This window comes from Mobula hypostoma, chromosome 3, assembly GCF_963921235.1.
Source record: "Mobula hypostoma chromosome 3, sMobHyp1.1, whole genome shotgun sequence".
NCBI classification, from domain to species: Eukaryota; Metazoa; Chordata; class Chondrichthyes; order Myliobatiformes; family Myliobatidae; genus Mobula; species Mobula hypostoma.
The window spans coordinates 49,878,706-49,894,628 of NC_086099.1; the positions used below are offsets into that span (position 1 = coordinate 49,878,706).

At 43.5% G+C, this 15,923-nt stretch overlaps 1 protein-coding gene across 1 annotated transcript in view; it reads right to left on the bottom strand.

The window, feature by feature from the left end:
* Positions 1 to 5,227, bottom strand: part of trim23 (tripartite motif containing 23) — a 40,747-nt gene extending 35,520 nt beyond the window's left edge. Inside the window, exon 1 of the mRNA XM_063043010.1 lies at positions 5,131 to 5,227. Coding sequence (XP_062899080.1) covers positions 5,131 to 5,214 — 84 coding nt within the window. The 5' untranslated portion in view covers positions 5,215 to 5,227. The remainder of the gene's footprint in view (positions 1 to 5,130) is intronic.
* Positions 5,228 to 15,923: the final 10,696 nt, after the last annotated feature.

A 15,923-nucleotide genomic window follows, 5' to 3' on the forward strand; every position in this document is an offset into this window, starting at 1 on the left:
ACAAGACTCTGTGCAGTAGTTGAAATCCGAGGTGTAAATGGTGAAGAGAAAGGGAGACAAGACAGTCCCCTGTGGAGCCCCAGTGCTGCTGATCACTCTGTCGGACACACAGTGTTACAAGCACACGTACTGTGGTCTGCCAGTCAGGTAATCAAGAATCCATGATACCAGGGAAGCATCCACCTGCATCGCTGTCAGCTTCTCCCCCAGTAGAGCAGGGCGGATGGTGTTGAACGCACTGGAGAAGTCAAAAAACATGACCCTCAGAGTGCTCGCTGGCTTGTCCAGGTGGGCATAGACACGGTTCAGCAGGAGGACGATGGCATCCTCAACTCCTAGTCGGGGCTGGTAGGCGAACTGGAGGGGATCTAAGCGTGGCCTGACCATAGGCCGGAGCAGCTCCAGAACAAGTCTCTCCAGGGTCTTCATGATGTGGGAGGTCAATGCCACCGGTCTGTAGTCATTGAGGCCGCTGGGGCACAGCGTCTTCGGCACAGGGACCAAGCAGGACGTCTTCCACAATACAGGAACCCTCTGGAGCCTCAGGCTCAGGTTGAATACATGGCAAAGTACTCCACATAGCTGAGGGGCACAGGCTTTGAGCACTCTGGTACTGACACTATCCGGTCCTACAGCCTTGCTTGGGTTGAGACGTTTCAGCTGTCTTCTCACCTGTAGAGCCGTGAAGCCCACCGTGGTGGTTTCGTATGGGGAAGGGGTATAGTCATGAGAGCAGGGTGGGGGACTATGAGGAGGAGCAGGAGGGGAGAGTGGAATATGCGTTGGTCGGGGGCCGACAACAGATGACTGATGGACAGGGGCCACACTGTCAAATCTGTTAAAGAACAGGTTAAGTTCATCGGCCCTGTCCACACTGCCTTCCGCTCCTCTGTTGCTAGTTTGCCGGAACCCAGTGATGGTCCTCATCCCCCTCCATACCTTCCCTACCACATGGGGATCATGAATAGGATGGTCCAAAAGGTCCCTTTTTCTTCACCTGAGCAGCTTGTTAAATGGGTTACAGTTAGGAACAGTGTGTGGTCCAGTTATGACCCACAAAAGGCCATTATGAGAGTGAAGAGGCAATTCCATGTGAAGTTAGTTTGGATGCATGACAGCTGTGGCAGCATTGGCATGCCATTACTTCCTATAAGAACCTAACAGCATAAACGGCAGTGAGACTTCACTCCCCAATGAGCTCAGTACTTTTATGCACACTTTGAAAGGAAAAACAACGCCTCGCCTGGATGAAACCCCACAGCATTTGGTGACCTTGTGATCTGACTCGGAGGCTGATGTCAGAGCATCCTTCAAGAGAGTGAACTCTCACAAGACTTCAGGCCCTGAAGGTGAACTCAGCAGGATGTTGTAAACACAAGAAATTCTGCAGATGCTGGAAATCCAAAGCAACATTCACAAATGTATGGTGGAGAGCATTTTGACTGGTTGCATTACAACCTGGCATGGCGCCTCCAGTGCACGGAATCACAAGAAGTTGCAGAGGGTTATGGACTATCGCCCTACAACGGAGAACATCTTCAAGAGGCAGTGCCTCAAGAAGGCAACACTCATCATTAAAGACCTTCGGCATTAGAGAAATACCCTCTTCACGTGATTGCCACCAGGAAACTGGTACAGGAGACTCTGAAGACCCACACTCAACACTTTAAAGACAGCTTCTTTCCCTCTGCCACAAGATTTCTGAACAGTCCATGAACCCTGCATTGTTACAAAAATAAGTTGTGCAAAAGGCATAAACTAATTTTGCCTATTTGCAGTTGCAACAAAACAACAAATTTCACAACCTATGCAATGATAATAAATCTGATTCTGATCAATATACGTTTGTTTTCAATCAGTATTAGTGTTGATAGTGAATGGCCATTTAAAAATGCATGATGATCTGGTCTGATCTTCAACCCCATTTGCATACACATAATCTGCTTACTTTTTAAATTTTAATTTTGAATAGGATTGAAATATACCATAGATTCCAGTTAGTTGTGCCATCAGTTGGGGGAAGCCTCTGATTTTGAACAACTCTTAAAGAACAAAAACCTAATCGAGAAAATAGCTGGGATTCTCTGTTTATTTGGAACACTATGCCTCTTAATTGGTACAAGTTGCTGAACAGCTGCTAACTAGCATCAGACGTGTCCACTTGTGTGCCCATTAGACATTACACTGTGCTTCAAGTGAGTGAGCAGTTTTAAATAGCATCAGCTGCATATTCTTGTGTTAAGCTATCTATTTGGGTTGACAGATGCCGATTCAAAAAGCAGTGATTTAAAGATCATTTTGTTTTTTATTTTGACTTTAAAAAATTTCAGACCCTTGTCAAGTTGCAACGAAAACATTTGACACTAGCTGAATAAATTACCCTAGCTGCCTGCGCTGATTTTGTTCATTTACAGTCAATCAATACACTCCATTGATAACTATTCAGAGCTAATACACAGGTTTATAGTACTGTAGAAGTACCGATAGTGTTCTAATTTGTTCTGTATTTCACTTAAATATGTAACGTGCTACTCAGTTAAATAGTAGTTTATATTCTTTATACCTTTTTAACTATTTCCATGAAACTTTGGCTAAGTGGGGCAGCCACTTAATTGAGCCAAAATATACTAGTCCCGATGAGTCCCAATTAACTAGAATCTACCGTGTATGTAGAGTAAGTGCACTATTTTAAAACAAAAGCCAAAGCTTTTAAACATAGTAGATAAGTTAATTAAATTCAAATTGGATAAAATCAACCATTTGGACAAATATATCGGCATGTTTTACTCAGAGGAAGTTTTAAAAATTAGAAAGAATAGACTATTTAGCCCTTCACCAAAACACCACTTTCTTGCACTTACTCTTGGTCCTTTGATAGCCTTTCCCAGACATTACCTCTTCTCTCCAATCCCAATGGGCAAAAAATACAAAAGCCTGAAAGTACATACCACCATACGCAAGAACAACCTCTGCTCTGGTGTTGTAAGACTCTTGAATGGTTCCCTAGTACAACAAGATGGAGCCCTGATCTCACAATCTATCTCATTATGATTCCACACTGCATTGCTCTTTCTCTAGAACTGTTGCACTTTATTCTGCATTCTGTTATTATTTTACCTTGTATCAGCTCAATGTAATGAATTGTTATGTATGAATAGTGTACAAGGAAAGCTTTTCATTGTACCTTGGTACATGTGACAATATTAAACTAATTCTAATATGCTCATCAATTAAGTAACTCAACCTCTTTAGAAAATTCCAAGGATTCACTACATTGTGGTGAAGCACTTACCACCCATCTCAGTCCTAAAGACGACACGGGACAAAAAGATTTTTGAGAGATGTGGAGATAGATAGGGAAGGCACAAAGAAAACCTTGGCAGGATGCCAGAGGAAGGACCCTTTGGGGGTTTGGGGGGGGGAGATGTGGGGAAGGAGGGGTTGGTGTTTGAAAATGGGAAGCAAAGAGAGTGCTATGATGAAGTGTTTTGAAAGGTTGGTGATGAAACATCAATTCCTGCCTAAGAATTGCTTTAATCTGTCCACTGTCAAAACAGGCCAAGAGCAGATGCCATTTCATTGGCTCTTCCCTCAACCTTGGAACATCTGGACATGTAGATGTATACATAAGGATGCTTTTTATTCGCTAAAACTCAGCATTCAATACTGTCATGTCTTTGAAACTAAGCAATAAGCTTCAAGACCTTGGCCACAAGGGCAATTGGATCCTCAGTTTCCTAACTTGCAGACCCCAGTCAGTTCAGATTGGCAACATCTCCACAATCTCCATCAGCACAGGTGCACCACAAGGCTGTGTGCTTGGCCCCCTGCTCCACTCACTTTATACTTATGACTGTGAAGTTATGTACAGCTCCAATGTCATATATAAGTTTGCTGACAATACCACTGTTATAGGCCAAATCAAAGGTGGTGACAAATCAGCGTTTAGAAGACAGATTGAAAATCTGGCTGAGTGGTGCCACAACAAAAACCTCTCACTCAATTTCAGCATGACCCTGAGCTGCTTATTGACTTCAAGAGAAGGAAACCGAAGGTCAATGAGCCAGTCTTCACTGGGGGATCAGAGGTGAAGAGGGTCAGCAACTTTAAATTCCCCAGTGATGTCATTTCAGAGGATCTGTTCAAGATCCAGCACACGTTCCATTATGAAGAAAGCATGACATCACCTCTTTCTTAAAACTTTGTGATTTGACGTGATAACTAAATCATTGAAAAACTTCTAAAGATGTCTGGTGGAGAGTATATTGACTAGTTGCATCATGGCCCATTGTGAAAACACCAATGCCCTACAACAGAAAGTCCTACAAAAAGTAGTGGACATGTCCCAGTTCATCACGGGTAAATCCCTCCCCACCACTGAGCACATTGACACAGAGCACTGTTGCAGGAAAGCAGAATCCATCGTCAAAGATATCTACCGTCCAGGCCGCGGTCTCTTCTCACTGTTGCCATCGGGAAGGAGGAGACTCGGGTCTCACAGGTTCAGGAGCAGTTATTACCCCTCCACCGTAAGGCTTTTGAACCAGATAACCCACTCCAACCTTCAGGGAACTGGTCCCACAACCAATGGACTAACTTTCAAGAGGGCTTCCTCTCATGTTCTCCATATTTATTGCTTATTTATTATTATGGTTCATTTTCTTCGTTCTTTTTGTATTTGCACAGTTTACTCTCTTTTGCATATTTGTGATTTGTCCGTCCTGTTGGGTGCAGTCTTTTAGTGTTTCTAATTGTGTTGCTTGTATTTACTGTGAATGCCTGCAAGAAAGTGAATCTCAGGATTGTATATAGTGATAAAAGTGGGCTGGGTGAAAAATGGAATTGGGGAGCGGGGCATCTAGGGCAAAAAGGTAGAGGAGGCTGCACCGAGATGAGGGGAGGGCGAGAGGTGCATGCAGTGGGGGAGTGGAAATTAGAAATGGAGAAGAGAGTAGTTGCTCCTTAGGAGTGAACAGGTCGTGTCTGGGGGCAGCTGATCAGAGGCCCAGACACTCCCCTACTCTTCCCTCAGCTCCACCGACGGTCCGGATAACACACCCCTACCAAACAACATAGACACACCCGCCCCGCACCCCCACCGAACGGCACACGCTCGTCACCGCTCCCCACCTTCACCGAAGAGCCGGCTGTCGTCCGCAGGCCCCGGGAACCCATCTCAGGCCCGGAGAGCGCCTGGCTCGCCGCCGCCGCCATTACCGACGATACCAACCCTGCCACCTTCCTATTTACAAGGGGTGACGAGATTCAATATCTCGAGTCCACTTCGACATATGTGCATTAGCAATAATCAATAATTTCAGACGACAATATTATTAGATATACAGCATATTAATAAGCCCTATTATTAAATCTTCTTAAAATAATATGCGATAACCTTGATTGTCTTATATTGACACCCGCTAACTTAATGGTTTTGTCCACAATACACTCTGGGTCACAAGCGGAATAAAAACTGCGCATGCTCAGATGTCCACCCAGCCTTGTAGTGTTGGCATTTCAATCAAAAATCTGTTGAAAACCATAATGTTCATATATTAAATGTGTTGAAAAGATGTACAATTAGTATTAGTGATGTTATAAAAAAAAGCTTGAATTACATGCAGGAACAGCTTACTTAAAAATATGTACAAGTAATGGAAGCTTGTAAAAAAACCAAGATAAAAAATCAGAATAAGGTTTATTATCATTAATTTATAGGATGTGAAATGTGTTGTTTTGCGGCAGTAGTACGTTGCAAAGACATACAAATTAGAAAAATACATAAATAGTGCAAAGAACAACGAGGCTTCATGGGGCATTCAGAAATCTGAAGGCAAAGAGGTAGAAGCTGCTCCTAAACAACACACACAAGTTGCTGGAGGAACTCAACAGGCCAGGCAGCATCTTTGCAAAAGAGTAAACAATCGACGTTTCAGGCTGATACCCCTCACCACAACTGGAAAGGAAGGGGAGAAGTCAGAATAAGGTGGTGGTGATAGGCGAAAGCTGGGAAGTTGATTGGTGAAAGACATAAGGGCTGAAGAAGGGGGAATCTGATTGGCGAGGTCAGAAGACCATGGAAGAAAGGAAAGAGGGAGGAGCACCAGAGGGATGTAAGAAGAGAATACTTGAGTGTGTTAAGATAGAAATAATGTTAGCAATTTCTAAATTAGCCTGAATTAGCCTACCATCAAGGACATCTTCCGAAGGCAATAGGCAGAGAAAGCACATCTAAGCACATCTTTCTCTCTCCACCCCTCTCCGCTTTCCGCAGGGATCGGTCCCTCCGCGACTCCCTGGTCCACACGTCCCTCCCCACGGATCTCCCACCCGGCACTTATCCCTGTAAGCGCAAGTGCTACACCTGTCCCTACACCTCCTCTCTTGCCACCATTCAGGGCCCCAAACAGTCCTTCCAAGTGAGGCAACACTTGTGAGTCTGTTGGGGTCATCTATTGCATCCGGTGCTCCCAGTGCGGCCTCCTCTACATCGGTGAAACCGACGCAGATTGAGGGACCACTTCATCGAGCACCTCCGCTCCGTCCACCACAACAGACAGGATCTCCCAGTAGCCACCCACTTCAACTCTGCTTCCCACTCCCATTCAGATATGTCCATACATGGCTTCCTCTATTGCCATGATGAGGCTAAACTCAGGTTGGAGGAGCAACACTTCATATACCGTCTAGGTAGTCTCCAGTCCTTTGGTATGAACATAGAATTCTCCAACTTCCGGTAATTCCCTACCCCCCCCCCACCTCCTCTATCCCTATGTCACTCTGCCCCCTCCCCCAGCTGCCTATCACCTCCCTCATGGTTCCGCCTTCTTCTACTACCCATTGTGTTTTCCCCTATTCTTTCTTCACCTTTCCTGCCTATCACTTCCCTGCTTCCCCTCCCCCACCCCTTTATCTTTCCCCTTACTGGTTTTTCACCTGGAACCTACCAGCCTTCTCCTTCCCACCCTCCCCCCACCTTCTTTATAGGGCCTCTGCCCCTTCCCTCTACAGTCCTGACGAAGGGTTCCGGCCCGAAACGTCGACCGATCTTTTCCACGGATGCTGCCTGACCTGCTGAGTTCCTCCAGCGTGTTGTGAGTGTTGCTTCCGAAGGCGATGCCTCAAAAAGGCGGGATCCATCATTAAGGATCCCCACTCAGGACATGCTCTCTTTTCATTACTACCATCAGAGACAAGGTATAGGAGCCTGAAGACACACAGTCACGTCTTAGGAACAACTTCCCCTCATCCATCAGATTTCTGAAAGATCAATGAACACCACCTTATTATTTTTGCTCTCTTTTTGCACTACTTATTTAATTTATATTTCTTATTGTTATTTATAGTTTATTTTATCTACTGCACTGTATTGCTGCCACAAAACAATAAATTTTGCAACACAGGTCAGTGATAATAAACCTGATTCTGAAAAAGAAACAAGCCTGCCAAGACAGACGCAAGTGAAAACTATGATTAACTTTTAACTTTTACAATATCAGAACAGCAGTCAAATTTACAACATAATAATGATTGAAGACAACATAAAATTAAGCTTGAGAGCCAAAATAGCATGTCTACTCAGAAGCTATTTAGGTTGCCTCCTTTGGCAATCCTTTGGGGCAAAGTCCAGACAGGTTTACGAGAAAGATCCTGGAATGGCTGTTAACATGAGGAGTGTTTGATAGCTTTGGGCCTTCTATTTAATAGCAGAGAATATATACAATATACAACCAGAAATTCTTACTCTCCGCAGACATCAGTGAAGTAGAAGAATGGCCCCAAAGAATGAATAACAGGAAAAACACGAGAACCCCTAATCCCCCCTCCCACGCACAAGCAGCAGCAAAAGTATCAACCCTTCCTCCTCCCCTTCCCCCTCCCCTTCCCCCTTCCTCCTCCCCTTCCCCTCCCCCTCCCCCTTCCTCCTCCCCTTCCCCTCCCCCTTCCTCTCCCCCTTCCTCCTCCCCTTCCCCTCCCCCTTCCTCTCCCCCTTCCTCCCCTTCCCCCTCCCCTTCCTCCACATTCCAGCTGAAAGCATCAACACCCCCCCCGCCCACCATACAAGCAACATCAACGCTCCCAAAGAGAGACCATGATCTACAGTTCATTGAAAACTACTGTTCACCCAACAATTCGAAATGCCACAGGCTCTCTCTCTCACTATCAAGAAAGACAGAGGTGATACTCCTTCCGCAGCGAGAGGGAGGGCGAACAGCTCACTGTTTCAATGTTACAGTCTGCAGCACCACTTTTTTTTTATGACATCCCCAACTCATAGTTAGGGGAGAGCGAGGGGGAGAGAGAGATCACCCAAGTGCAAAGGCCTCCAAAATCTGCACCTGCTGTCTCGATGTTCCGATCTCTCACAAACACTTCAGTTGGCAACACTGGCGAGGAATCGGGTCTACAGGGCCACACCCCAAAGGCCTACATCTTCCAGGCTGCTCCTAGAGATATCGAATGTTTTTTTTACCCTTGCAAATTCTTAACTCCACCCACAAAGATTCGACATCCTCGGACCCTATGTCACCTCTTTCTAAAGTTGTAATTCCATCCCTTACCAGTCGAGCCACACCACTGCCTATGCCTTCCTGAGTGTACTTTCTATATAAAGTATACCCTTTGATGTTAAAATTCCAACTATGACCTGATCAACAAGCTTCAAGAACAGGAACCCACCAAGTTTGAGTGCAGCTGTCGATCACTGACTCCAATGGGACCCACCTTCCTTGAAAAGGAAAGAAGAGGCATTAGAGAGACAAAGAATTTAAACTGTTTCATAAAAGGGCTGGGAGCAGTCACCCTCTGCCACCATTTTTGACTCCCCCCTCCCCTTGTTGACATTTCTGAACGGTCAATAAACCCATGAACACTTTTTACACCACTTATTTAATTTACATATATCTTTCTTATGGTTACTTGGTGGAGTTTAGAAGAATGGGGGTTGTGGGAATCCCATTAAATATTGGAAAGACCAGATACAGTGGACATGGAGAGGACATTTCCATTAGTGGGAAAGTCTAAGACCAGAGGGCACAGCCTCAGAAAAGGAGTATGTTCCTTTAGAACAGAGATGAGGAAGAATTTCTTAAGGCAGAGGGTGGTGAATCCGTGGAATTCATTGCCGAGACCAAGGTGGAGGCCAAGTCAGTTGGTATATTTAATTTTTGTAAGGGTGTCAAAGGTTACATGGAGAAGGCAGGGGAATTGGGTTGATGATAATAAATCATCCATAATGAAATGGCAGAGCAGACTCGATGGGCCAAATGGCCCGATTCTGCTCCTATATCTTGTGGTCTTACGATAGAAAATAATGTGTTTCCACTTCTACCGCACTTTTTTAAATATACAGTATTTCTGTTTTTGCACATTTTTAAAATAATCTATTCAATATACATAATTGATTTACTTTTTTATTTATTATGATTTGATTTTATTTATTGTTTCTCTCTTTCTGCTAGATTATGTATTGTATTGAACTGCAGGTGCTAAGTTAATAAATTTCACGTCACATGCCGGTGATAATAAACCGGAATCTGATTTTGATTCTGATTCCGTTTCCCCAAGTGGCTGATCAGGCCAAGTTGGGATCCACAGACCCTTGTATTGATGGGGCAGTTGGTGGCTGACAAGACAGGTAAATTGTGAGGTGGTGGAGGCTTTCTGTTGTTGACACACAGCTTTAGTGCATTTCCAGTGCATGGAAGCTCATGAGCACATCCTCGAATCTTTTTTCTCTGTCCAACTGTTAATCTATTCCCACAACAATATTTTGAATAGAGTTTTGGGAATCTAGTGTCTGGCATGTGAATGATATGGCCTGTCAAATTTAGCCGTCGAAGAGTAATTTGTGCTTCAGTGCTGGGGTTAAGTTTAGCGTTAGAAGCTTATGGAGATTTGGCATGTCATCAAATGCTCTCACAAAATACTACAGATACATTGCTGAAAGAATCCTGGCCGGCTGCACGGTGGCCTGGCACAGCAGTTCCAATGCACAGGAAAGCAAGAGGCTGTGAGTTATGGACACAATCCAATCCATTGCAGGCACACTCCTCCCCAACATTGACAGAATCTATAGGAGGCAATGCCTCAAGAAGGCAGCATCTATCATCAAGAGCCATAGCCTCTTCTCACTGCTACCATCAGGCTGGATATACATACGTGTGAAATCTCTCATCACCAAGTTCAGTATTCGAGATATTGACCGGTGATAACCCTAACCCTATCTTAACAATGATATATTACGGACCTCTTCCACTGTCGTGGACTTGTTTCTGATGGCATCTCACGTTTTTGCCCTTGTTTTAGTGCAGTCATTTTCCCCCTCTTTACTGTATAATATATATTTTATAAATATAATATATATTTTTTTGTATTTCCTGAGGAGACTGAGGTCCTCTAACATCTGCCGGACGATGCTGAGGATGTTCTATGAGTCTGTGGTGGCCAGTGCTATCATGTTTGCTGTTGTGTGCTGGGGCAGCAGGCTGAGGGTAGCAGACACCAACAGAATCAACAAACTCATTCGTAAGGCCAGTGATGTTGTGGGGATGGAACTGGACTCTCTCACGGTGGTGTCTGGAAAGAGGATGCTGTCTAAGTTGCATGCCATCTTGGTCAATGTCTCCCATCCACTACATAATGTACTGGTTGGGCACAGGAGTACAGTCAGCCAGAGACTCATTCCACCGAGATGCAACACAGAGCATCATAGGAAGTCATTCCTACCTGTGGCCATCAAACTTTACAACTCCTCCCTTGGAGGGTCAGACACCCTGAGCCAATAAGCTGGTCCTGGACTTATTTCCTGGCATAATTTTACATATTACTATTTAACTATTTATGGTTTAATTACTATTTATTATTTATGGTGCAACTGTAACAAAAACCAATTTCCCCCGGGATCAATAAAGTATGACCATGCAACACACATAAAAGTTGCTGGTGAACGCAGCAGGCCAGGCAGCATCTCTAGGAAGAGGTGCAGTCGACGTTTCAGGCTGAGACCCTTCGTCTCCTGCACCATCGACTGCACCTCTTCCTAGAGATGCTGCCTGGCCTGCTGCGTTCACCAGCAACTTCTATGTGTGTTGCTTGAATTTCCAGCATCTGCAGAATTCCTGTTGTTTGCGTTTTTAAAGTATGACCATGACTATGTTTGTACTTACACACCTGTAGTGAAGCTGCTGCAAGCAAGTTTTTCAATGTTCCTCGCTGTACTTGTGTACGTGACAATAACCCCTCCTTGACTTGGGATATTGATCTAAGAGCCACTTAACCTTCTGGTGAATTTGGAGAAATTTGTGGAAAAGGGCATTTGTGATATTTTCCAGTGCCTTGACATAACTGCTGTAGAAGCATTTCAGAGAAAAGAGATTACTACTTCTCAAGCTGCTTCACAAAATGTTACCAAATAAAATTTGATAAGGAGATAAGAAGGTTGTTTAAAAGCATGGGTTTTAAGGAGTCTTTTCTGATAAGATTATGCATAAAAATAGTTACAAACAATAAATTACCAAGCACACCTGTAGCTTTGAACCCTAGCAACCTCAATTTTTTTTCTCCTAATTAACTATTATAATGAAGTGATGAGAATCATGTATCAAACAAAATTTTACTCATACTGTACCAAATCATTTTATTAAATAGCAGATTCCCTTGCTGGCATAATAAGAGTAGTAAGCTAGATAGTCCCTCAAAATTCAAGTGCACCTCATGTATTGACCTGCTCAGATACTTCTCTTAGTTGAGAAATACTTGCTGCAGTCGTAGCCCCGCAGTTTGTGAATGGAAGCATTATGAAAGAGCCGACAAAGAGCATTCTGAACGTTTGGAATTCTTTATGCCAGAGACTCCTGGATAACAAAGCACTGAAATAAAAAATTCTCATTTGGGAAGCCAACTGTGATGGGGAACAGGCAAGAAAGCAAAGTTGAAGTCCATTATTAAGGACAAGGTTTCAGGGTACTTGGAGACTAATGATAATGACACAGAGGCAAAATCATTATTGATCCTTATGAATTTTGCCTCCGTGTCATTATCATGACTGAAGATGCTGTGTATAAATGTGTGTAGCATTCAGAATAAGGTGGACAAATCCTTGCCGCAATTAGAGATTGGTCGGTATAACCTTGTGAGCATCACTGAGTCGTGGCTGAAAGAAGGTCATAGTTGGAAGTTTAACATCAAAGGATATACTTTGTATAGAAAGGACTGTCAGGCAGGCATAGGCAGTGGTGTGGCTCTGTTGGTAAGAGATAGAATTACATCTTTAGAAAGAGGTGACATAGAGTCAGAGAATGTCGAATCTATGTGGGTGGAGTTAAGAAACTGCAAGGGTAGAAAAAACATTATGGAAATCATATATAGGCCTCCAAATAGTAGCCAGGATGTGGGGTTGAGATTGCAAAGAGATCTGGAAAAGGCATGTAATAAGGGTGATGTCACAATTGTAATGGGGGACTTCAATATGCAAGGGGATTGGGAAAATCAGGTTGGTGTCAGATCACAAGAGAGGGAATTTGTTGAATGCCTACAAGATGGCTTTTTAGAGCAGCTTGTGCTTGAGCCTACTCGGGGAAAGGCTATCTTTGACTGGGTGTTCTGTAATAACCCAGATCTTATTAGGGAGCTTAATGTAAAGGAACCCTTAGGAGGCAGTGATTATAATATGATTGAATTCATGCTGCAATTTGAGAGGGAGTAGCATATGTATATATGCATATCAGTATTGCAATGGAATAATGAGAGAGGAGCTTGCCCAGCTGGATTGGAGGGGATTACTAGTGGAGATGTCGGCAGAACAGAGCTGGTTGAAGTTACTGGGAATAGTTCTCAAGGCACAGGGCAGATATGTACCATAGATGAAGAAGCACCCAAATGGCAGTACTAGGCAACCGTAGCTGATAAAGGAAGTTAAGGACTGCATAAAAGTCAAGGAAAGGGCATATAAGGTAGCAAAAGTAAGTGGGGAGTTGGATGATTCATAAGTTTTTAAAATCCAACAAAGGGCAAATGAAAAAGCTGTAAGAAGGGAAAAGATGAAATATGAAGGCAAAGTATCCAACAATATAAAGCAGTTTTTTTCTCAGTTGTATAAAGAATAAATAGGAGGTGAGAGTTAATATTGGACCACCAGAAAATGATGCTGGTAAGGTAGTAATGGGGGACAAAGAAATGGCAGATGAATTTAATAACTTGCTTCGGTCTTTACTATGGAAGACACTAGTTGTATGCCAGAGATCCGTGAGTGTCAAGGAGCAGGAGTGAGTGCCATTGCTATTACAAAGGAAAAAGGTCTTAAGGTGGATAAGTCACCTGGACCAGATGGACTACAGCCCAGATTCCTGAGAGAGGTTGCAGAAGAGATAACAGATGCATTGGTCATGTTCTTTCAAGAATAACTTGATTCTGGCATGGTCCTGGAGGACTGGAAGATTGCAAATATCACTCCACTCTTTAAGAAGCGAAGAAGACAAAAGAGAGGAAATTATAGGCCAGTTAGTCTAACCTCAATGGTTGGGAAAGTGTTAGAGTCCATTATTAAGTACGAGGTTTCGGGGTACTTGGAGACTGATAATAAAATAAGTCAAAGCCAGCATGGCTTCTGTAAAGGGAAATCTTGCCTGACAAATCTGTTAGAGTGCTTCGAGGAAGTAACATGCAGAATGGACAAAGGAGCAGAGGTGGATGTCATTTACTTGGATTTTCAGAATGCATTTATTAAAGTGCCACACATGAGGTTGCTTAGCAAGATAAAATCCTGTGGCGTTACAGGAAAGACACTGGCATGGATAGAGGAATGGCTGACAGGCAGGAGGCAGTGAGTGGGAATAAAGGGAGCCTTTTCTGGTTGGCTGCCAGTGACTAGTGGTGTTCCTCAGGGGTCAGTATTGGGATTGTTGGGACTGCTACTTTTCACATTGTTTGTCAGTGGTTTAGTTGATGGAATTAATGGCTTTGTGACAAAGTTTGCATTTGATATAAAGATAGGTGGAGGGGTAGGTAGTGCTGAGGAAGCAATGTGATTACAGCAGGACTTGGACAAATTGGAAGAATGGGCAAAAAAGTGGCAGATGGAATACAGAGTTGGGAAATGTATGATAATGCATTTTAATAAAAAGAACAATAGTGCAGACTATTATCTAAATGGGGAGAAAATTCAAACATCAGAGGTGCAAAGGAACTTAGGAGTCCTCATGCAAAACTCTTGGAAGGTTAATTCACAGGTTGAGTTTGTGGTAAAGAAGGCAAATGCAAAGTTGGCAATTATTTCAAGGGGAATAGAACATAAAAACAAGGAGATAATGCTGAAGCTTTAAAAGACACTAGTCAGGCTGCACTTGGAGTATTGTCAACAGTTTTGGGCCCCTTATCTCAGAAAGGATGTATTGTGATTGAAGAGAGTCCAGAGGAGGTTTATGAGGATGATTCCAGTAATGAAGAGGTTAACAAATGAGGAGTGTTTGGCAGCTTTGGGCCTGCATTCACTGAAACTTAGAAGAATGCGCAGATGGATGTGGAGAGGATGTTTCATCTGATTGGGGTATCCAGAACTCAAGGGCACAGACTCAAAATTGAGGAGCAACCTTTTGGAGCAGAAGTAAGGAGGAATTTTTTTTTAGCTAAAGAGTAGTGAATGTGTGGAATGCTCTGTCACAGATTGTGGTGGAGGCCATGTCCATGGGTATATTTAAAGTGGAATTTGATAGATTCCTCATTGGTCAGGGCATCAAGGGATGTGTTGAGAGGGTAGGTGTATGGGGTTGAATGGGATCTGGGATCAGCCATGATGAAATGGCGGAGTGGATTTGATGGGCAGATGGTTTGATTCTGCTCCTATGTCTTGTGGTATACAATCAAACAAAACAGCTGAACTCTGGGGCCAAGGTGCAAAACACAGTACCAATATTTGTACATAGCACAAGGCACATATAGCACATACAAGCACATTAAAAAATATAATCCAAGTCCCTGAGTCCATGAGTGTTGCAGCAGTTTGCTGTCAAACACAATATAACTTGTCTTCCGCCAAGCAAACACTGGGGGCTGCACCGACTCTAGCATAGACACCACGCCACATTGCCTCCGACAGTCCAGTGGAGCGCCCGATTCTGACGCCTCTCCCTGGGCGGCTGCAAATGGGTGACACAGCAGCTTGAGGCCCAGTCCTCACCATGACCAAGGCCATGCAGCTCCCCTGGTCACCACCTTGTCACTCGCCAATAAACCAATGAATCCGACTTGCGGCATTCCACACTACCAATATCCAAAAGGATCTTGCAAACTCAGGAAAAGCACCTAGGATGATCACTCGCTGTAAGGCTGCACACCACCTTGGCACATTAACACTCCTCTGTCACAAGAAGCGTCACGGTCCGCATCACTGTCTGCTTCAGTCTCTCCACCAACAAGCAAGTCACTGGTGGGGTAGACTTCAGTACTTTAAGTTGTTAATGTCCAGCAAAGTCTTGCGATTGTAGAATATATATTAAAAAAATACATTACACCTTTGGTTGACCCCATAGAAGCTGTTGTGTCTGAGCATGTGGTCAACTTACTGGAAGTCCGAATCCTTTTAGTAACCTTTATTGACTTAATGGCTTTATTTAAAATGGGAAAAGGTTCATGTTTTAAAAGTAACACTAGTAAGGATCTCTGCTTATTTAATAAATGCTTTGATGTATGAATTAAGTTTGGTTTGGTACATGACTCTCATCATCTTGCAAAATGCTGATAAAATTATTCATAATTACATACAGAATTTCTCCCATGTGTTTTAACAAAAATTGTGCTCTTGTCTGGACTATGAGCTGAATTTTGATTTTGAGAAGTGAAGCCATATAAAGCGCATTGGGTATGTTCGATTCTGATAAACAAAAGAGTAGATATGATCTATAGTTATATTGTGTATTATGTCCCAG